This window comes from Eurosta solidaginis, chromosome 3 (assembly GCF_040869045.1).
Source record: "Eurosta solidaginis isolate ZX-2024a chromosome 3, ASM4086904v1, whole genome shotgun sequence".
Taxonomy (NCBI): Eukaryota; Metazoa; Arthropoda; class Insecta; order Diptera; family Tephritidae; genus Eurosta; species Eurosta solidaginis.
Genome location: NC_090321.1, coordinates 216256331 through 216281247, shown reverse-complemented (window position 1 = coordinate 216281247; position 24917 = coordinate 216256331). Strand labels below are relative to the sequence as shown.

At 35.9% G+C, this 24917-nt stretch overlaps 1 protein-coding gene and 1 pseudogene across 1 annotated transcript in view; both read right to left on the bottom strand.

The window, feature by feature from the left end:
* Strn-Mlck (Stretchin-Mlck) overlaps positions 1 to 14108 on the bottom strand; it is a 243780-nt gene extending 229672 nt beyond the window's left edge. The window contains exon 1 of the mRNA XM_067777186.1: positions 13938 to 14108. Coding sequence (XP_067633287.1) covers positions 13938 to 14071 — 134 coding nt within the window. The 5' untranslated portion in view covers positions 14072 to 14108. The remainder of the gene's footprint in view (positions 1 to 13937) is intronic.
* Positions 14109 to 18511: 4403 nt separating this feature from the next.
* LOC137246092 (tigger transposable element-derived protein 4-like) lies at positions 18512 to 19448 on the bottom strand (annotated as a pseudogene).
* Between the last annotated feature and the right edge of the window lie 5469 nt (positions 19449 to 24917).

Here is a 24917-nt window from a genome sequence, read left to right as displayed (position 1 = left end):
TTTCACCGGTAAACTGCTTAGTTAGTTACACACGAATCAAAACCGCATTCGTGCGTCTCAAGTTGGGCGCCATTTTTATCCCCGAAAGTATAAAACTAAGGCAGTTCGAAAAGGAAAGTCTGTTACGAATCATTTTGATGGACTAATGTGAACGGTTCAATAATTATAATAAATAAATACAAGGTGCGATATACCTCCGAGGAGTTTTGAGCCGAGCTTCTCTTTCCATTTTCGTCACGCGTTTTGTAATTTTTTCTACAAATTAGCGAAACGAGACCTGCATGTCTTATTCCGATTCCAAACTGTATATGGCATGAAATAGGCTCGGAGTGTTTGCCAAATCATTGCCCAGAGGCAACACCGCTTACAATATTTTGTATATAACAATATAGCTGAGAAATTCTTTTCTGAACATATTGATTCTGCTTTTCCCTGACCATTCAACCCAAAACCCTCGATGTGGTAGGCACGCTTAAAGTTTAAGTTAGCACGCCGTAAAATGGGGAAGAAGCTCAACGTAATTCAACTCGGCTACACTCCGACTTAAGCAACCCTACTCTTGTTATTCATGTGAGCGTCTTACGCTTACTCATGGCGATAACATGAAAGGTGGCAGCACAGTGACATACCTACAAACATAAATAAAAGTTCAATGTACTTTTTTTTAAAATCGATGGACTAATGTCAATATCGTACTGCGCCGGAAGTTGAAGCGTCAAATCATATTAAAAAGTGCCAATCAGCTGATTTTCGGCAGTCACCTGTTACTGGTTCCGCCATGCACTTGCTTATTCACTCAAGTTAGTGTTGTTGCCAAAAACGCATTTCGGTATTATTCCTTGTACTTTTTTTACAGTTTGGTTACAAAAGATTTCGGCCAACATGTTTTACGCCAACCACTGTTTAGCTTTTCTATTTTCGTTTTATATTTATTTATTTATTTATACCATTCAGTGATTTATTAACTGGGGACTAAAAATGTGTGGTTTACTTTAAAATAATTTGAAAATAAACAAAATGACCGAGCATGCGTCACTCGCGTCGCCGGACACACATTCCTAAGCCATCGCTTGGGGACTAAACGAAACAATTGAACAAAAATAAACAAATAACCGCTTGTCTACTATTTAAAAACGTTGACGTAGCATATAAAACATTCTTTACGTAATAACAAAAATTTATTTTGAAAATATGAAAATGAAATTTTTAAAATTTAAAAGCAAATATTTCCAAAAGCGCCAACAGCTTGAAAGGGGCAATAAAGGCTCGTTTGGTACGCAGCGTAAACTGATGAACGATGACATCAAGTTTGTAGGAGCAGCAGAGCAAACAACTGGGAAGCTGAGCGTAACAAAATGTTGCAATAATCTAAAATTAGTGCGAATCGGGAGCAAGGAAATTTGGGGTAAGAAATAGCGTAAAAAAAAAAATAGGGCACAATCGTTGAAATCACATGAACGCAAGCAACATAATGAGGCATACACGTGTATGTATGTATGTACTATGTATGTTTTCAAGAAATTTATGACCATTTGATGTTCGCCGAGGCTTACACTGATTATATCTAGTAGGTGCTAATCTTTGTACTGTATTGTATTAATAAATTTTACAGCAAATTCACAAAGATCTGAGCACTTTTAATTAGAGTGATCGACTTGATTTACGCGCGGGCCTAAACAAAAAAAGGTCGTGAAGCGCGACGAGTCAACGTGCGTTTTGAAAAATAGTGTTTTTAAATTAGCTGGAACTCGCCCAACAGTCAAACATATGCAACTTTACCCGAAAAAATTTCGAGCTTTTCGAATTGAGCTTCGTCGACTTCTTATCGATGACCATTGATACGTGCAAGCCAATATTTTATTATCGGCCTCTTATTAATAGTGAATTAATATCATATATGTAATACTCCTAAATTGCCAATAGAAAATGCTCGCAATGTGTTTTGAATTCGAAATCAAAACAAGACAGTCTATACAATTTTTATGATTGTAGCAGCATAAGTGTGACAAAAAAAATTTTAATTTAGGTATATTCGACTATTGAATACAAAAACAAAAACGTTTAAACACCAATATATCGGCACTCTGATGTTTGGGAATGTACCTAGCCTTTTGTTGCAATATAGGAGTATTACATATATGATAAATATTGCCGAGTTATCGATTTGTTTTCAGCTTGTTATCGCCGATTCATCGGCTTCTTATTGGTTTCATATCGGCTTGTAATCGACAGTTTACACACAGAAGTGTTGTCGATTTTATATTGAAGTTGTAAATCTGTTTCATAACAAATCGATGAGTTGTCATTTACAAATCGATAACAGGCCGATAACAAATTTATAATAGTCCGATAAAAAATCGAAAACTTTTCGCTAAAAAATCAATACCACGATAGCAAACTGTCAAAACATAAGTCTGTAATTTTTCAATAAAAAATTTATATTTTCTAGCTAACAAATCTATAAAAAAAACTATAGCTCTTTGATAACAATTCGAATTTTTTTTTTAAACAATTTATATCTCTTCGATAACAAATCGAATTTACGCTGATAACATAAAGATAACACCCCGAAAACAAATCGATAACTTTTCGTCAAGTAAAAGGAATATTTTCGACAATAAATTGATAACTTTTCGATAACAAATCGAGAATTTTTCGGTAACAAATCTACAACTATTTCAAATCAAATCGATAACTTTTCGATAGCGTGTTCGTTGACAAATCGATAAATTTTCGATAACATGTCGATAACTTTTTGATAATAAACTGATAAATTTTTGATAATAAATCAATAACTTTTTTATAACATATCCATAAATTTTCAATGACTGGATAAATTTTCAATAAATAATCCATAACTTTTTCCGTCCATAACAAATGTATGACAAATTGATAATTTGTTAATACCTCGTCGATAAAACACCTATAGCAAACCTTTCATTTCCTTATCTTGCCTTGCATTTTCACACACTTTGCTACAGTGTATTGACTACACATACACTTGCATTCTTTATCCCCCCATATCGCAAGCAATACCACTTATAAATAACATACCACTTCAAAAGACTACGCTTACACTGACGCTTACATTCTGGATTTTACCATGTGAGAAAAGATATTTACACATCAAACTAAATAAAAAAATAATGAACGCTTTTTTCGTGAAATACTCTTAACTTCCGCCAGTCTGGCCTGCTTTGCTGAAACTGACGCTAATCGGGAGCACCGAGGGAGATCAAGTCTTCCTCCATCTGTCTTTTCGAAGACAGGGTAAGGATTCCGCCTTTCCCTGCTATTCCCGAGGTCGGATGTCAACAGGAATACTTTCCCGGAAGATGCTTTTTTATTCATTTGCATTATTAAATTTTCTTCAACTTCCGGTTAATATTTTCCTCGAATACACCAAGCGTAATCACATCTGCTCTCACTCTCAGTCGTCCTGACATGCCAACCTAATAAAACCGCACTACGTTTTTTTAGCGCACGCAAACAACCGGCGTTTTTGCGCGAACCCAAATAAGCATGCGTTGCGACAATGTAAAGCATTTGTGCAAACGTCAAACCTAAATGTCACGCAGAACAAAAATTGGAAATCGAGTTAGGTGTTCACGCAGCATATTCAATTTGGGTTGCTCTCATACAAGTTTTATGTGCATGAGACATTTTTGACAGAAAATGGCCTGCGTGCGTTTATATTAGGTTGGCTTGTGAATAATTTTCTTAATGACAGCGAGTACATCCTCTTGTCCTCTTTAACCTCACGAAAACACGTTGTTTGTGCAGGTCAGAGATAAAGCATAAAGTTAATGTCTGAAGCTTCGTTTGTTTTCTAGTGGCTCAGATAGGTCCTTCGCAATCGTTCCAGGGCTGATAGTATTGCTCAATGTCATTACATAAGCGGCCACCGTGGTGTGATGGTAGCGTGCTCCACCTGCCACACCGTATGCCCTGGGTTCACACCCCGGACAAAGCAACATCAAAATTTTAGAAATAAGGGTTTTCAATTAGAAGAAAATTTTTCTAAGCGGGGTCGCCCCTCGGCAATGTCTGGCAAGCGCTCCGAGTGTATTTCTGCCATGAAAAGCTCTCAGTGAAAACTCATCTGCCTTGCAGATGCCGTTCGGAGTCGGCATAAAACATGTAGGTCCCTTCCGGCCAATTTGTAGGGAAAATCAAGAGGAGCACGACGCAAATTGGAAGAGAAGCTCGGCCTTAGATCTCTTCGGAGGTTATCGCGCCTTACATTTATTTTTTATTTATTTATTACATAAGCTTTACATAAGGTCAAAAAAGGGACATTTTACGGTGTCCTACGCTGGATACGACTTAATATAAAATATTGGTAGATCGATTTCGCGATAATTGCAATGAATTGCTGGGTCGGATTTCTTACGGGGGCAGAGCACAATCAAGAGTAATAATGTGCAACAGGGGTCGACTGCTAATACGCGTCCAAAAATATCGAGAGAGGTGTCAAAGGACGCGTGTTGACCTCGACAACAATAATCTAATGATTATGATGACGATCTGAGTTGGTCCGCCATGTCCGCCTGTCTATCTGTCTGTTTGAGCGCAAACTAGTCCCACAATTTTTGAGATATCGTGATGATATTTGGTAAAAGGGAATATTTAGATTTCTAATTACTGATTTATGGGAACCGACCAGAACGGACCATATCGTATATCTCCCATACAACGGATTTTCCGGATAAGAGGATTTTTGTCATTTTTTCCTCATTTTAGCTTGAAATTTCACAGGCTGGGTACATATAGGGCATACAATGTTGTCTGGAAAAAGTATTAAGATGGGTCTTATATATAATGTGTACCTCATACAACTGATTATTCAGATAAGACGTTTTACCTCATTTCTTTCTAATTTGTTTAACTAGGAGCTTGAAATTTCATACGATGAATACATAAAGGGTATACACTGTTATCTGAAAATTTTTTTTAGAAACATATGTATATATGTATTTCCCATACCACCGATACTTCACACAAAAGGTTTTACGTCACGTTTTCCTCACTTTAACAGCCAGAAGCTTCAAAAAACACGCTTCAGCTAACTTAACAGCTTCATTTTAGTTGGATAAGAGCTGGTTGTACTGAATCGAGATAGATATAGACTTCCATATATCAAAATCATCAGTATCAAAAAAAATGTGATTAAGCCATGTCCGTCTGTCCGTCCGTTAACACGATAAATTGAGCAAATATTGAGATATCTTCAGCAAATTCAGTATACGGGCTTATCTTGATAGTTTGGTATTGAAAATGAGCGACATCGGACGATAACCACGCCCACTTTTTCTATATAGAAAATTTTGAGAAAAGTGGCACCACCCACATTTAAAATAAGAAAATTTGGAAGTTTAACAAGCCGTAAATCAAAAGCGGTTAAAGATATTACATTGAAATTTGGCAGAGACACTATCCTTGCCAAATTATGTAGACTGAGTGAAGGTAATCAAAATCGGTTAAAGACCACGCCCACTTTTCCTAAAGGTCTAACCTTAACAAAACTTGCAATAAATTTATTATGTTTCTTTTGTGCTTTTCGTTTATCTGCACGTTCCTATATACGTATCGTTCGCTCGTTCACAATACTGCCCTTTTTAATTATTAGTTTGCCTTTGTGTAGCGAGCGTTACGAATTTTGTAATAGAAATTTAAGTAACTTTCCGATAAGCTACAAGCTTGAAACTTAAAATATAGTTCAGAACCCGATTACAGTGCAATAATAAGAAGAAAAAACTCCGATAGGTGGCGCATGGATCGAAGTATTTCAAAAAAATTGTACTTGTGGTTCGATTTGGCTCATATTTGGAACACACAATACATACATGTATAGAAAGTGACCTATGAAAAAAAAAACCCGGCTAGGTGGCGCATGGATCAAGATATTCAAAAAAAATCACCTCAAACCTTTTAGCCAACTCAACTAGCTTACTTTGTGTTGTTGCTTTGTATGCAATTCCCTAATCTACCTGGCGTTCTATTCCCACCAGCTTGTAAAACAAAGCGGCTTTTGTTTTTTGAAAAAATCGTTAAGATCGGTCGTATATGTATATTCCGTACATTAGATGGTTTACTAGAATTTTCGAAATTTCTTCAGATTACACTGTGGAACAAATTCAGGTTAGCAAAAGTTAGGTCGATTCTGAGAGTGAGGGGTGAAAATAGAGGCTAAATTAGAAGACCCGTATCGCGGCGTTTGTTTATGCTAGTTCGAATTTTTTTTTAATCGACCTTCGAACTTTGCAGTCAAATGCCTATTTTCAGCATATTGCTTGTATGGTTTTTTGGCTATAACTCGTCGACTAATTGATATTTTTTCAATCTGTTAAAGTCTAATTATTGCTAGAGACCTGTGCAACAATCAAAATTTAAAACAAAAATTGATTTAGAAAATTTTTGTAGTGGTGCTTATGCAGCAAAATATTGGAATTTTTTTTTTCATGCTTTTTGAACATATTTTCTACAAAACTAATATTTTTTCTTTCTGTTTGATCTATATTATGCTTCTCAGTTTCTTCAATAAATTTTATTTGAAAGGAAAACAATCACAATACAAAACTTGCTTTTTCCAGCTTAATATTAATTTACTTCTCATTTCTTGTGTACCAATTTTTTCAGTGTTGGTTTTGAAGGAACATTGAAAGAGAAATTATAAAAATACGGAAAAAATGTAATTCTGAAATATTAGTTATGAAAAGTTTTGAGTAAAAAAATAAAATAAAATAAATTAAATTAATGATTTGGCCAGTCGCCGTTTAGCAGGCGGCTGTGGATCAACATCACTGCTCTCTCTAATATCTTGGTCATCGCCATCATCATCAGAAATGTCGATAAATTCGTCCAACTGATATTCCGGAATTTCATCTTTGTCTTCCCCTTCTTCCTCTTTTTCCTCGGCTTCCATAGATATAGCAGCGACGGTTGTAGTACTGATATCTGTTTGAAGATCAATACTTCGGTATGTTGGTACTGGAACGAATTCTTAGTGCGGTAATGGTAATTGGACACTTGGCACTGCTACATAAGTTTTATTCTTTGCTTTCCTTCTATTCAAAGTTTTATGGTAGTTGATACATCCATAGCAATTTTCTTGTTGATGCGGGCTGTTGGGTAATCACATCATTGGTATACCAAAAGGCATAGCCTTCTTCTTTTCACTTTTCCATTGCATAAGACTTGAATAGCAATTAAAGCAAACTTTTTTTGGGGGCATAATTTACGTCAGTGATAAACTCTTGCGAGAAATATTGTTTATAGGCTGCCAAAAAACAATCACTCGCATTGCCACATTTTTCACCGTTTGCTATGAAACGTCCACAAACATTACAAAAATGGTCTATTTTACATTTTGGTTCCGACATTTTTAATACAATATATATTATTCAATGTTGTTTTTGTTATTTTTATGAAATCGATGCACTTAACTTAAATCACCCACAAAATGAAATAAGTTCCAAAAAAAATTAATAGCGAATTTTATCACCACCGAGCGAAAATGAAAAGACATCAGCTTCGGCAGAGTTTCGAGCCTTAACTGAATCTTTATTTTTGATTTTAGTTCGGATGTACGAAATAAATAAAATCGCTACCTGTGCGGTGGTTGGAAATAAAAAAGAGGAAGAAGGGGATGAAATTTATTGTATTTGACTGCAAAGTTCGAAGGTCGATTAAAAAAAATTCGAACTAACATAAACAAACGCCGCGATACGGGTCTTCTAATTTAACCTCTATTTTCACACCTCACTCTCAGAATCGACCTAGCTTTTGCTAACCTGAATTTGTTCCACAGTGGTATTGTTCAGTTCCATACATGAAATTATGTGGTCTTCGGCAGCCAAAGACAGTCCCGTCCTTACTTGTCATTTTTGGTTTATTAATTTTTTTCTTTCATCTCAGCACATTATATTTACAAAACACATCTGTCATTTAACCAAATTAAACTTTTATTAATAAACATTTCGGATTTGTTGTTGTTTATATGCTTATTTGTAATACATACGGGGTATTCCATCCCATTTCGACCAATTTTGCACCCGACCCCTTTAGAATTGGCTGAAAGCTTTTCTTCTTTTTCTAGCTTACGAAAGACGTTTTTCAGAAGTTTTTCAAATTTTTTCATCCAACTCAAAAAAAGTTATGAATTTCTAAAAAAACACCGTTTTTGTTTTCAAAATGCTATAACTTTTTCAAAAATTGACCGTTTGGGATCTTTTTTTTTTTAAATTTGTTTTTAAATGTACTTTTCGGAAAAAATTCAAAAAATTTTTTAAAGTTTTTTTTTGTAATTTTTCAGTTTTTCGAGATTTTTCGAATTTCGCCCTTTTTTTCTCATATGCATACAGACCGAATCGACTAGTAGATTTTTTCGCGTTTATTGAATCTCTTCAATCGTTACTATTAGACTATGACAATATTATCATCGCTTAATAGTAACCAACTGGTGGATGCCACTTTAAAACAAAGCATGGAATCTCTGGCACTTTTTCCCACAAACTGTGCTATACCAACACATTTCACAAATACTAACTCTTCTCTATTAGATTTATTTTTTGTCAATGATCTTCATAAAATGATTCACTACACGCAACTATCCGCCTCCTGCTTCTCAAAACACGACCTGATATTCCTAAACTACAACTTCCAAACATCATGTAGGCCAAGTTCGTTCGCGTATCGCGATTACAGAAGTATAGATTATTATTCTCTTGCTGAGTCCATTGAGTCGGTTGAATGGAGCTTGATTCGTACGTTAACATCAGTTCATGACCAGACAAAGTTTCTGCAGGATAACATAAATAAGTTATTCGACGATCACGTTCCACTAAAAATAAAAACACCTAAATACAAGAATAGCCCTTGGTTCAATGCTATATTAAACCACCTTATCCACCTTCGTAACCAAGCCTACTCACTGTGGAAAAGGTACAAAACAGTCGAAGCGCATAGCTGCTTTAAAACAGCTCGGCTTACTACAAACAAAGCCATAAGGCTGGCCAAGGCACATTATTTTAAGTATAAGTTTAGTTCTGCTTTGAATACAAAAGAAAAGTGGAACAAAATCAAACAAATAAGAATTGGTAAGCCCAAAAGTGACCTGTCTCGTCCCCCTGATGTCGACATCAACGAAATAAATAATACTTTTGTAAGACTACCAAACTCAGCCGACAATGTGTGTATTGATAACTACTCCGTGCGTGTTAATGTTGACACTAGCCCTTTCGAGTTTGTTTGTGTCGATAATTGTGATGTTGTCCAAGCAATACTTTCTATGAAGTCTAACGCAATGGGGCTTGATGGTATATGTTCAAAGTTTTTAAAGGTCATTCTTCCCAAAATCCTTCCCCACATTACTTACTTGGTCAACTCAATTTTGACGACCGATGTCTTCCCAATATATTGGAAAGCTGCAAAAGTTATTCCAATCCGTAAACAAAATAATGAGTATCGACCAATAGCCATACTCCCTTTCCTCTCTAAGCTCATTGAACGTATTCTACATGGGCAAATCGTATCATATGTACATGAATACAAGCTCCTGTCAGACAGTTAGTCCGGTTTCAGGTCAAAACCGAGCTGTACAACGGCACTATTATCTGTGACAGACGAAATTCGTGAACGAGTGGATGAAAGTTACATTGCCTTCTTAACACTTCTTGACCACTATAAAGCTTTTGATTCTGTAGACCACACTCTGCTCTGTAGGAAGCTGGTAAACTTATTTAACTTCTCTGGTCATGCAGTTGCCCTTATAAGATCATATCCTGGCGATAGGACTCAAGCAGTATGTATAGATGGTGAAAAGTCTGACTTCCTACATGTCTTAAGAGGCGTCCCTCAACTCTCTATCCTGGGTTCTCTGCTATTTGTTCTGTATATCAATGACTTATCCGATGTCCTTAAGTATTTTAATGTTCATATCTACGCTGATGATGTGCAGTTCTTTACGTGTTGTCCTCGTGACCAAACTAGCTTGTGCATAAGTAACTTAAACCACGATTTGAATCAAATATTTTCATGGGCTAATATGAATGGCTTATGTATAAACATGAATAAGTCAAAATGTATTGTTATTCATAGATGGTCTTTTCCCACTAATGATTTAGAGAATGTAGTGTTCGACAATTGCGTTATAGAATACGTAGATATGCCGAAAAACTTAGGTGTAATTTTTAACAAAACATTGACATGGAAAGACCATATTTTTAGAACGGTTGGAAAAGTGTATGGAATGCTTCGTACACTGTGGTCAACACAGTATTTCACGCCTTTGCACATAAGACTACTTCTGGCTAAAGCGTACTTAATACCTACGCTACTCCATGGTTGTGTGATTTACTCAAACTGTGACTATCTGTGCAAGAACAAACTAAATGTTGTTTACAACAACATTGCTAGATATGTTTATGGGTTGAAAAGACTTGACCACGTATCACAACATGCTGAAAGGTTGCTAAACATTTCTTTCGAAAATCTTTTAAAAGTCAAAACACTGTCCTTCCTCCATAAATTGATACACACGAAGGAACCTGACTATCTATATCGTAAGCTTATTTTTCTGAAATCATCAAGATCGGTGCTTCTTCTTAAGCACATTAGATACCGCACGCTAACCTCTGAGCGCCAATTCTTTGTTACTGCAATACATCTTTGGAACTCCCTACCTACAAGTCTTCGACTTTTAAGTAATGCTCTGCACTTCAAAAAAGAGCTAACATCATTTTTTAACGACTCCTAAATTGGATCTCAAATTATTGTTGTTAAAATGTTCATTTCTAAGTCCTTTTTCCTTTCTCTGTGTTTTCTTCCTTTATTTGGTAAATACTATTCGATCTATAACCAGAAAAGGTTATCATCACTACTGCTGTCTTTTAATATTTATTAATTAATTTTCTTTAGTTTTAAGATTTACATTTACATACATAAATATTTCACTATTATCCGCTATATTTAATTTGATTAATCTAATTCATTATTATTATAAATGTTCAATTTTTATAGCTCATGTATTCATGACTGTTAAATAATTTGTCAAAATTGTTGTGCTAGGAACAAATTTTCTAATAAATAAATACATACATACAGACATACATAAAATTTTTTTTTTATTTAATTGAAAAAAAAACGTTAAAGTTTTTTTGTATTTTTTCCGAAAAGTACATTTAAAAACATATTTAGAAAAAAAAAAAAAATCCCAAACGGTCAATTTTTGAAAAAGTTATAGCATTTTGAAAACAAAAACGATGGTTTTTTAAAAATTCATAACTTTTTTTGAGTTGGATGAAAAAATTTGAAAAACTTCTGAAAAACGTCTTTCGTAAGCTAGAAAAGGAAGAAAAACTTTCAGCCAATTCTAAAGGGGTCGGGTTCAAAATTGGTCAAAATGGGATGGAATACCCCATATATGTACATGCATAAATATTTCGTTTTTTTTTTAAATACAGGAATGTAGTATATTAAATCTTTCATTCTTTTTCATATAAACGTATTATGTACTGAAAAGGCACTCTTAAGCTGATTTTTAAAACTTTTGTAAAAAATAATTTAAAAAAATTTTTAATGCAAATTTTTACATTTTCGTTGTTTTCATAATTCTTTACATAACCTTGTGAACATGTATAATTCTTTCTTTCAACCCTCAAAACTATTGCAGTTTTATAATTATTTATTTTAGAGTTTTTTATTTATTTATTTATTAACGTATTTTGCATGTATACGCATACATATTTAAATATTTTCAGCACTATTTTCTTTGTTTTTATTATTTGTTTATTCTTTGCAATTATTTACACTTTCCGCCAACATAAAAATGTATTTTAAGTTATGCGCATGCTGTTGTTATTTTTTTTTTTTTTTTTAATATTCAAAATGTCGAACACACGAAAAAATGTAATTATTAATCTTCGTTGTTTATATTTATTAATAATATTATAATTTTTAAATTATATACACATTTCAGTAGTTACATACACAGCACGCACAAATACACCCATACAACCTCATTATTATGTATTTCACTAAATACAAAACTTTTCAAATATTTACTATATCTTTTTCTAAGTTTCTAACTCTGATCACTTAGGACAACGGAAATCCGAAAGTTTATCTCTGAACGTGACGATCGACAAAGTAGTACTAACGAGTACAACAAAGAACAGAGCTTTTCTTTACAATGCCCCTCATATGTGGTATGTTTGTATGTCTTTGAAAAAAAGAAAAACTACAAACTCTCACATACACCCTCAAATAAATTTTAAGAAAATTTTTCTCAAAATAGCACATTTTGCAATTTTGACTCTCAAAAATTCGCCTCAGTGCGCACAGTGTGGCAATAATTTTTTTTTTTTTTGTCTTTATTTATTTGAATTCAAAAAATATTACATATAAACGCACGCAAATATCTACATACACACTTTTCATATACGTTAATTTACTGTCTAGCGCTAATCCATACACATCGCTCTTTCCGGTTACCTTACATACTCATCATCCCAGACACACACACACGCACGTTCATATTCGGCAGGCATTTGGATGCCCTCAGCGTGCTTTATGCTTTCGCCCGCAGTGCTGAAGAACGTTGTCAAACGTGTCCCAAGACGAATTGTTTTTGCTCATCTACATATGTTAAAGCATATTGCTTGTTTGTCGTTTACGTTCAACATTCATTCCCTTGGTTCATTGCACAGTGTGCAATTTTGGTAAGCCAGTGGCACTCAAGGCAAACATTTTAAGCAAATTGTTTGAGTAATATAACATTCATTTCCGTCCATGCACCGACAGAGGAGAAATACGCTTTCTATGAACGCACATACGAGCGCTGCCCCGCCATGATATACAAGTCGTGCTTGGCGTCTTTAACGCGAGGGAGTTGTTTTTGGTTCCACGGTTGGAAAGTGCAGCCTGCATGGCTGTTCCTCGATCGAAATACACGCAATGATATCGATCACGTTGTGATAGACGGACGGCATGCCTTCAGTATTTTAGATTTACGCACCATCTGGGGACCTAACATCGGCTCGGATCACTATCTCGTCGCAGCCAAAATACGCCTCTGTGCAGCTTAATGCAACGAACAAAAAGCAGAGGAAGAGGGCGGCATCCAATCCGGTGGAAGGGCCAGTAAGTAAGTAAGTAAGTCAGTAAGTAGCTAGCTTAACTTCGATCTGGATACTGTAATAGGTTAAAATCTTACTTATCCAGAATCCACCTCGACATGCACAATGTATGTCGCGTTTGTGACGAGTCCTCACATGACACCAATCATGCGTTAGAAGAAATTGATGGCAGTTTGCTAGTGGTTGCACCTATTGGATGGGGCGAAGCACTGCTACAACAACAACAACAACGCCATTGTCTGTAAACAGATAACCTGATAAGCCTACGCCACTATCCCAAATGTTTTTAACACGCTTATATTAGCTTAACTTGTATGTTTGCTTTTTTGTAACTCTCTAGGCTAGAAGGAGAAAGAGCCAGGCCCATCTGGCGAAAATTATTGAGAACTCGCCTTATTGGTTAAATAACTCGTTACAAAACGAATTGTGCTTAAAAGCGGAGACACGAACCTCTGTGCTATGGTGCTATCAACATCAAAAATCTTAGTGAAGTGTAGATACTAAAACGGCACCATATTTGCCATACGCAATTTTTTTAAACTATATTTATATTATTTTATCAAATTTTTGCTTCTTTTATGTTATTAATTAATTTAATTTTTCTACCTCAAAATTGCGCAGACCAACAATGTGCGCTGCTCAACTCGTTTCGTTCTTATGCAAATTATGGAATATAGCCAAAAAAAGTTTGCAATTAAAACAACACGTCGCTGGCTGTTGGCGATCTAATATAACTCAACATGTTTCGAGAGAGTGGCATAAAAAATACAATTAGAGGGACGAACTCATATTTATACTCACCATTCAAATTTTAATGGCAACAAATCTGAATCTTCGTCACAGTCGATTTTCACGAAGAACGTTGCTCTTTCGTTCGGTACACAACGTATTAGCGTACTCGAGTTTTCGCTAAATGAAATATTCGGTGGCGGCATTTGTTGTTGCTCGCCTTCTTCAAGAGGAAAACCCCGGGAATCTGGAAGAAAGCATAAAAAAACAAACAAAATGTTTATTGAAAGAGTAAAACCAAACAATAAGAAAAGAAAATAAATAAAATTTAATTAACATGGAGAAATAATATTATCTATTGTAGATTCATATTTAAACGAAATTTAAAAACGGACACATACATACACACATATGTAGTAATTGAAGTATGGATGTTAAAATGCAGGTGTAGGTCACACGCCATAAACAAGCATTAAATGAACAAGCATGAATGAACAATAAAACAGATCATTATGTGAATGGTTGCCGCGAAAAAGGTGGGGTATTCACATAGTTCTAGTTATCATGTTATTATACTCAGCTGACCAGAGCTCACAGAGTATATTAATTTTGTTCGCATAGCGGTACCCCGTAACGACATAAACTAACCGAGATAGATATAGACTTCTATATATCAAAATGATCGGGCGAAAAAAGACATTTATTTAGCCATGTCCGTCCGTCCTTCCGTCTGTCCGTAAACACGATAACTTGAGTAAATTTTGAGGTATCTTAATGAAATTTGGTATGTAAGTCCCTGGGCACTCATCTCAGATCGCTATTTAAAACGAAATCGGACTATAACCACGCCCACTTTTTCGATATCGAAAATTTTGATAAACCGAAAAGGTCAGATAATTCATTACCAAAGACGTGTAAAGCGATGAAACTTCGTAGGTGGGTTCACCTTATGACGCAGAATAGAAAATTAGTAAAATTTTGTACAATGGGCGTGGCACCGCCCACTTTTAAAAGAAGGTAATTTAAAAGCTTTGAAAGCTGTAATTTGGCAGTCGTTGAAGATATCATGATGAAATTTGGCAGGAACGTTACTTCTATTACTATTTGTGTGCTTAATAAAAATTAGCAAAATCGGATGACGAACACGCCCATTTAAAAAAAAAAAAAGTTTTAAAAGTCAAATTTTAAGAAAAAATTCAATATCTTTACAGTATATAAGTGAATTATGTCAACATTCAACTCCAGTAATGATATGGTGCAGGGGCTCCGCTCTTTTTCATATAATTTGTATAGAATACTTTTAATGCCATAAGTCGAACAAAAATTTACCAATCTTTGTGAAATTTGGTAAGGGCATAGCTTCTATGACGAAAACTGTTTTCTGTGAAAATGGGCGAAATCGGTTAGAGCCACGCCCACATTTTATACACAGTCGACCGTCTGTCCTTCCGCTCGGCCGTTAACACGATAACTTGAGCAAAAATCGATATATCTTTACTAAACTTAGTTCACGTACTTATCTAAACTCACTTAATCTTGGTGTTAAAAATGGGTGAAATCTACGACCACGCCCACTTTTTCGATATCGAAAATTTCGAAAAATTAAAAAAATGGCATAATTATATACCAAATACGAAAAAGGGATGAAATATGGTAATTGGATTGGTTTTTTGACGCAAAATGTAACTTTAGAAAAAACTTTAAAAATAGGTGTGACACCTACCATATTAAGTAGAAGAAAATGAAAAGGTTCTGCGGGGCGAAATCAAAAGCCCTTGGAATCATGGCAGGAATACTGTTCGCGGTATTACATATATAAATAAATTAGCGGTATCCGACAGATGATGTTCTTGGTCACCCTGGTCCACATTTGGTCGATATCCCGAAAACGCCTTCACATATACAACTGAGGGCCACTCCCTTTTAAAATACTCATTAAAACCTTTCATTTGATACCCACGTCATACAAACACATTCCATAGGTTCATTTTGATTTTCCCTAATTTTTTCTCCAAAGCTCTCAGGTGAGTATGTAATGTTCGGTTACATCCGAACTTAGCCTTCCTTACTTGTTTTATTTGGCTACATTTTTTTCCTACATAATTCACAAAAACAAAAAATACAGGGAAATAATAGTTTACTCATAACTTGGTTTTCAAGCTGACGTGAATACCCCAATTGCTTCAAAGTTTTTTAACCGAATCGTCAGTAGTTCTGTAGTAGTGTATTTTGTCCTCTTTTCGGGGCAAATTCATACAAATTCGATCAAATCAGGATCAACTGTATGATTATATTTGTAGCACCAGCATCTTGGATGGTACCCTCTTCGCGGACCGTGGATAGAGTCGATGTAAGAACTCAAAGGATCATAGGCAGCGGTGGGCACCGCTACATATACACAGCTATTAAATTGAGAATGTGTTAGTATACACGAACGCGTAGCGTGCACGAAAGCCAAACCAGTTATTTATTTAGTTGATTTCAGCGTCTGTACATTGAGCACGTGTCACAAGCATCGTTTGGTACTCTGTTTTAAGCGCGCGTGCAAAACTTCTTTACTATACGAGCATTCAAATCAAACTAAATCAGCTGTCGTTGATTTTTACGAAATATTCGGTGTGCTTTCGCTCATGGTATACGTATATGGTCGGTGCTAAGCTCACGCCCACCCCTGGACATAACTCTATCTGTAACGCCGTTGAAAGTACTATGGGATTTTAGGAATACCGACCGAAACGACTGCACCGATGCTGAAAAACGCGCAGTGCGGCTTTAGATGTGATAAGTCTGCTATCGACTAAATTTTCACTAGGCACCAAATCTCGAACAAGGCTTATGCAAGTAGATCGATGCGTACCAACTTTTTGTCGTCATGCCTGAGTTTTGTCTATCAGCAAACCATTCGCAGCTGGCGATGGGTTATACTAGAACGAGGCAAAGCAAGGGGTCCACTTTGGTTGGTTCTGAAGTGATGGGGGGGGGGCAAATTTTCGTCTAACAGCGAGCTTTCGAGAAATCCAAAAGACAATCGATTTGGCAACAAGCGCCACTTTGGAATCGGAAATAAAGGAAAGGAAGAAAAGATAGGGAAAGAAGTGCAGAGAAAACGAAAGGAAAGGAAAGGAAACGAAATAAAAGGAAAGCAAAGGAAAAATGTGGAAAGGGAAAGAATGGAAGGAAAGGGAAGGAAACAAAACGAAATTAAAGGAGAGGACAGGAAGGGCATGGAAAGGAAAGGAAAGGAAGGGAAACGAAAGGAAAGGATATGAAAGGAAAGAAGGAAACTAAAGGAAGTGAAAGGAGAAGAAAGAGAATGGAACGAAACAAAAGAAATTAAAAGAAATACGAATCCTGAAGCAGAAACTGAACTGATGCTGAAAGCGAAAGCGGAGTGAAACGAATCGAACTCCTAAACAGACACCGAGACCATAACGTGAATTAGAACCGGAACGTAAAGGCAGCCGATATCGGAACTAAAAACGAAATCTAGGAATTCACTTAAACTCTAAACGAGGCTGCAGTAAAGGCGGCCTTGACTGTTATACCTAACACATAGCTTTCTAGCTACTGAGCTACTCCAACTTAATTTTCAACCTCCCATGAGGCAAACGCGCTTTAAAATATGTATATATACATATTTACGTATGCGTATCAAGCAGGCGGAGCTCTGGTTAAACCACACCTTAAAGAAAATAGGGGACGACAACTGACTGACCTAAAATGTTCAACGTTCGCTCCTAAGTTATTCGGGATATTTACTTAAGATGCCGAAGCGTAACGGATCAATATCCGCCAAAGGACTATCAGCATCGAAAACGCTTCCCCAAAGGCATGGATACGTCCAATATGATTGAACCAGCAACAGCAACTTGAAACTGAAAACCAAGCAAGCGGTACCAAAGTATGAACCGGATTCGAAATTAAGTCTTATTTTAAATCGATAATCTAATTCGAAAGCGAAGGTGCAGTCAGAACTGAAGTCATGGTCAAAACTGAAATTAGTGTGAAAAAATCAAGCGAGTGCTACAAATGGTCAATGATGTTGGGAAGGCGTAAGCGAGGCTTCATATCGAAGATCTTCTGCAGGTCTTACGACATCATACTAACAAAGCTACTCTTTCACTAATGATGGACCTATGCTTTTAAATTCGGCCTCATCATCGATAAGAGATAGCACGTTCTGTGCTCGTGTCCTGCGCTCGACAAACTAAGATTGGGTGTCGCAGCTATCAGACCTAGAAGCATCCAGTATAATAGGTACTAGAAGGCTTCCAGTATTTACCAAGAGGACGGAACTTTTTTATAATATAGGTCCTGATTTTCGATGGGGTATCTCATGAATGAAGAGTTTTTCTTAATCTTAAATGTGAATATGATATATATATGCGTTGAGCTTTTTTTTCTAGATACGATCTCACTACTCTTGTACACGCTTACGTCGAGGCTTGTTTAAATATTCCAAAAATTTATTTTAATAAATTTAAATTTATTTTCCACTTGTCGTTTATAGTTTTAGACTATGATGTCATATGGATCATACATACATACATGTATTTGTAGTACAGTGGAACTTCCCTATAGTGAATTCGCACGGGACCTGAAAATCATTTCACTATATAGAAACTTTGATTTTTTTTTTTGTAATTTTATTTAAAATAATCAATAAGTTATGATTGAGTTAAAGTCTTCCATTTTTCATTTTAAATAAAAGCTTCCAAATCACGTAAAGAGTTAAAAACATTAATCCTCACGTCGCTCCTCATCTCCACAAAGGTTCTAATTACGCTAATGGATGAAGTAGCTTGTCTCAACGTTGATAATGCCTCCTCGGTTTCTGCCAATTCTTCAACGGTCAAATCGTCTTCATCCTTATCTGAATATATACAAGTAGAAATAATATAAAATAAAAAAAATAAATGCTTACCAGGTTCAGCTGGAACTCCGCGACGCTGCTAAGAATATCTGCTTCGGACGGGTTGTCCCAGGTCTTATTATCATTATCAACATTTACGTAGTCCTCAAACGATTATTCGATATTTGCTACTTTTTTTAAATGAAGACTGTGAAGCAGCCAAATCCAATATTGAGAGAAAACCCTCTTCATCCCAATGCTCAAATGGAATCTGCATAGCATTTTTATGAAAATACTGCCTTTCTAAAATAGTTGGCAATTGCTTCTGGTTTAACATAGATATTGCATAAAATGCTCAGATTTAGAATTGAATGTTTTCCAATATGTTTTTACATCTTTAGGGTGCGCAGTGCAGTTATCTTCAATAAACAAAACCTTCCTGTTTTAATCGCCAAATTTTTTGTCCATTTTGTAAAAATCTCACTGGTCATCCATGCTTTTTTGTTAAACTCATAATCGACACCTAAAGATTTTATTCCCTTAAAGTTCCTCGGATTTTTGCCTTTCCTTATTAGCTTTTCCGATCCAGACATTTTGATTCCCACCAGGACAGTTATTGTTTCCTTGCTTTGTTTTCCACCAAAGCATTTCTCATTTTTGAATGCCAGTGTTTTATTTGGCAAGCATTTGAAAAACAGAGCAGTCTCGTCGGCATTAAAGATGTCGTTCATGTTGTAATTTTCAATCAATCTCGGTAAGACGTTCATTACACATTCAACACAATTTTCTATGGTGGCGTCAGCAATTTTCCCCCATTACGTCTTTTGAATAAAGCCTTGCCGACTTTGAACTTGTCCAACCAACCTGTACTTGCCTCAAACTCGTGGTGTCCTAGTGATTCAGCAAAATCTTTGGCCTTTTGCTTCAATATTGGTCAAGATGTAGGAATATTCTTACCACGTGCAACGACTAACTATTTCAGCATTACTTCGTCAATATCCTCAAAATGGCAAGAAATCTTTTTCGCTTGGTATTTACTGCCAGATCCTCCGCATTTTTTAAAAACGCTTCCTTATTCTTTAAAATATTTGATAAAGTGCTGGGAAGAACTGCGAATAAATTTTTTGTGCTTCCCTTCATTAACTTTGTTAATGATTAATAACTTTTTTTCAAGCGAAATGCTGCTTCAATGCGTCATTTTAACTTCAATCACTGAATAAAACTACAAGGTGAGCGCTTTCTGTTTTAATTTTGGAATTCCTCTTATTAAAGTTTATCCATACTTCCGGGAATACGCAGTTACATGTAGTATTATTACTTGAAAAAATGCACAATATGGAGACAAAAACGTATGACGCTTGAATTTCCAGCTGTAAAATTTGTTCATTATGTAGAAAACTTTACTATATTGAAATTCATTATAAGGAGACAAAAACACACCGAAAGTAGAACGATAAAGTAAGTAGTGTCTTCGAAACCACTTCTTTATAAAGAGAACTTCATTATATGGAAGTTCGCTGTAGAGAAGTTCGACTGTATATGCATAATATTTGTAAGTGCTCGCATATCGCGTGCGTCATGTCGTATGAGCAACATCAATTAAATTTTAGTCTCAGTGCCATAAATTCAAAAAACTACAAACCCGTCAATCTACCGTAAAAACGTATAATAATAAAAAAGTACATACGTGAAATTTTGAAATAATAAAAAAAAAATACCATGAAGGTATTAACAGACAAGAAAATATATATAACAGAGCCTGGATGAGTGAGCAAATAACAAAATCAGCAGCTAATAATCTGATTTGATGAGTGAGAATACGCATACGCCGTGTCATACCAACAAACATTATGAGCTGGCAAATTTTCGCAAGAGTTTGTTAGGTGAAAATGTGCAATTTGTTAAAATAATTTTAAAATTATTTTAAATGTTTGAAAACACACATCGGTATTATGGCCGCCGTGGTATAACGGTTTATCCCTCAGCAGTGATTTAGCAGACGGTTTGAGAGATATTTTCCTTTAGAAGTACTTGGGTTATCAGGCTCATGATTACCCTCACTATTTGTATTGCTATTAGAAGACCTGTTTTCTGTATAGACTACGACCGCTCAAGCTGCTCACACTCACGCTTTGCGGCCTGCCCATTTACTAGGCGTATTATATCTTTATATGACGATACCACTGACAGCCATCGCGATCGGCGTCCTTCCTTGCCACAACGCCGAGGAAATTCCTATCGTACCAGTTCTTCTTCCGAACTTGGTAGAATACTGCAGTGCTCTCAGTAGTGCAATTTAGATGCGAGATGCTTGCAGTCCCGTGAGTATCTACATCGCTACCCAGAGGCTGCAAATGAGGCGAATTACGGAACAGTCTTTAACAGCGCAGTTTTTCCCAACCTCAAAACCTTCATGCCTTTTCCTATTTCTAGGAAGCACCCTTAATATATTCCGTGGGGTTAGAGTCCTGAAACTTGGAACATACTTTAGAAATAGAGAGCAAAAAATTGTCGCTAGGTGGAACACGGGTCCAGATTATTGAGAAATTCATACGATATTAGGTATATCGAGATCGTTAAATATCGCCTAGAACTTGTTTAGATTGTAATACTTAAGCAAAATTCCACTACAAGGGGCAGAGTTCGTGAATCTTCTTTTAAGTAACTTGCCATGAAGCTAGGAACTTGAATCCTTATATTTGTATCATAGAGCCGTGGCAATGCTGCGAAAGGAAAAAATCCGCTAAGTGCGCACGGATATAGATACTTAGGAAAACTGTACGGATGAGGTGGTATCCTGCGCTCAATTTTTGAAATATTTCCCATTGAACCACAAACTGAGTACTTCATGCGGGAAAATTGCATTAGGGTGAGCACTGGTCGTGATATTTAGAAATTTCGTACCAAGGGGAATCTTGCGATCAAGTTTCAAGAAGTTGTTCATTGAAACCTCTTACATATGTAGTTCAGAGGACCGAAACAATGCAAGAAAATGAAGAAAATACGCTGGGTGACGCACGGGTAATAAGAAAGTTCATACGAAATCTTTGCGACGCTTTTATGTAACTTCGTACACAGGGCCGCATTAACCCTCAACGGGGCCCTAGGCAACCATCGATTTGGGGCCCTTTTTTCACGTCCGTTGCCTTCTTTTTTCGATTAAAAAATACAAACTTATATCTTTCATAAAAATTTTATTGTCACAATGTAATAATATCAATAAAATTCTTATCGTTTAAATATGTCGTTTTGTACATTTATTTTCGGCAAATTCATCAATTATATCATCAATATCGATTTTGTTCAATAAATCTGACTCAATGTAAAGTATACCTAACATCTCGAGACGCTCTTTTCGCGTTGTAGCTCTTTCAGCAGCTTTGATTCTTTTTAATTGCGAGAAGGATCATCGTTCGGCAGAACAATTTGTGATCATTAATGTTAAAAAAATCCGAAGAGCTATTTCTGTGTTAGGAAATACATCGGCTAATTGATCTTCCATTAGAATCTTATACAAATGACTACGAGTTTTTTGTGTATCTGGTGTTCACGTAACTTTGGAATTATTTCATTTGAATGAAAAATTCTTCCAAATCTCTAGAATAAAAAATAACTAAGTTATCTATAGCTTCGTGGAGGTCTCCATCACTAGAGAAAAGCTGATGAGAAATGCAAATCTCTCGGAAACTTTCATATACTTTCACTGTGAAGATTGTCGATTATTTCGAGGAAACCTTTTGTCCTAAAATCATAGCGAGGAGGAAAGTTCTACTTCTGGAGCATTTCCGTCACTAGGTTTTTTTTTCTACGACTAGTACGTTTTACGTTTTCTGTATAACCTACACCAGGTAATAATTGTTTTGTTTTTTCCTCGAAATCATTGAACTTTTCACGGAATGAAATTACACTCTTTTCTAACGATCCGTAAAAATAAAGCACACGTTTGCAAATCTGCTTTTTTACTTTCCAATGTTTTACTCACTGAACGCATAGCAACCAAAATAGAGTTGAAGGCTTCTACACCATCTTTTCCAAAAATGAACGAAATTTTTCAAAATAAAAACAACCAGTGTACATTTTGAGAGAATTCTTTTTTATTATTCAATATACTCTCTTTCGATGCAGTTCTTTTCACGCTCATACAATTTGTCAAATGAGTCGAAAATGTCCTTTTTAGGAACCTTGTCGAGTTCGTCGGTCGTCGCCTTTTGAATGCGGTCAATTAGTTTTGTTTGAGTAAAATTTATTTTCAATTCTGATTATATTTTTCTTTCACTCTCTAGAATTGTATGCTTGTAATAAAATTTTAGAAGTCTTATTCATTTTTCGGGGGCCCCAGGCAACTGCCTATTCTGCCTACTTGTTAATCCCACCCTGTTCGTACAAATCTAAAAGTTTAAATTTTAAACGAGTTTCAGAGACCAAAGAAAATGGAATAAAAATAAAAATAAATGTAAGGCGCGATAGCCTCCGAAGAGATTTTAGGCCTAGCTTCTCATCCAATTTGCATCGAGCTCCTGTTTTAATTTTTCCTAAAATTTAGCGGCACGGGCCGGCATCTCCAAGGCAGAGGAATTTTCACTGAGAGGAAGTGAAATACCTATTCTAAAAAGTTCCGCTAGAAGTGCACCGATTGAGGTTTTACGTAAAGTTTATGGAAGAGGAGTAATCTTCCGATTAATCGTTAAAGAACTTGCCACTGAGCCACAAACTTGAAACTTTACACATAGTTCAGAGCACCCAGACAGTGACACAAAAGGGGGGAAAATAGATACAAATATTGTAAACACTTCCTTTATATAAATGGACCGATAAGCGGCTGAAAATGTGTCCTTGAACAACGACATAATGTTGGTGAATTTTAATTTTGAAATTTTGAAAACAGCTAACCTAAACAGCTTATCAAAAATTAAACTAAAAATATGGAGCGAAAAAGAATGTTTCAAATCGTCTCTACTGCGAAGTTTCCTATCTAGATAGACTTTACGTGCTTGTTGTATTGCGTGTATTGCGCTCTGCCTTTATAGCCTTATCCAGTAACAAGCACCATTAAGGTACCAGCCCGACCATCTCGGGAGCAATTTGGTATGACCACATGAAACCTACTAGCCCATACCACCCTTCCACCCCCTAGGTTCATGAAGAACTTGGTGTCGCCAGAGCCTCGGCTTGTTAAAGAAACAGGATTCGTCACGGGTACGAGAGGTTGACAATTTGGTTGCAGAAGATATAAATTGCGCTGACAACCCCTTGAAAGGGTTGCGCTACACAATCCCTTGAATCAATTTGGTTTTTTAGTCACCTCTTACGACAGGCATACCAGCCGCTGATATATTCTAAGCCCTCCTACCCGCCGAAATCAGTATGTTATTAGTTTGTTACCGACGAGTTATCGAAATTTTATCGGTTTGTTACATATTGCAACGTTATTGACGACTCACAGGTATGTTATTAACAGATGCCTAAAACAGTTCATCAAATCAATAATTCATCGGTAACCCCTCAATAATAAGCCTATGAGAAACCAACCAATATCAACCCGGCAACTCAACAATAAAAATATATTAATAAACCGATAACTTGATGATAGTTTCGATGACTCATCGATATCGATTGTTACCGATAACGAGCTGATGAAGTTCTTTTCAAAAAGCCCTGAAATTTCGGTAATGGTCCTTAACTATTGCCGACGTGGTACCGAAAAAAGTCCCAAAGCATTTACAAAATAAATCCGAAATAGTACCGAAGTAGATGCGAAGTGACCTAGAATTTGATATGGAGTGATACCAAAGTCATTCCGAAAAGATTAAAAACCAGTACGAATTATTCCGAATAGATATCCAAACGACCCCTTAAGGTGGACTACATTATTAAAAGACCATATACAAATCCCTAATTAGACCATAAAATAGTGCAGAAACTCTTTTGAAAAAACACCTTTGAAGAACTATAGAGAAAAGAAAGGAGGGAAGGAGAAGGAGATTAGTTAGACGAAGATATAGTGATAAGAGATGAAGAAAAAGAGAAAGGCAGAGGGAAGAGTGAATTAAAAGACATGGAAAAGGGGGAGAGAGGGGAAGGGTGAGTATGAAGTAAAATGCTTATGCAGATAAACCAAAACTAGAGCGAAACAACGCCTTTCGGGTCTTAAATATGTTTTACATATTCAGTTTCCATGGAAATTCGAACTCTGTTCATCA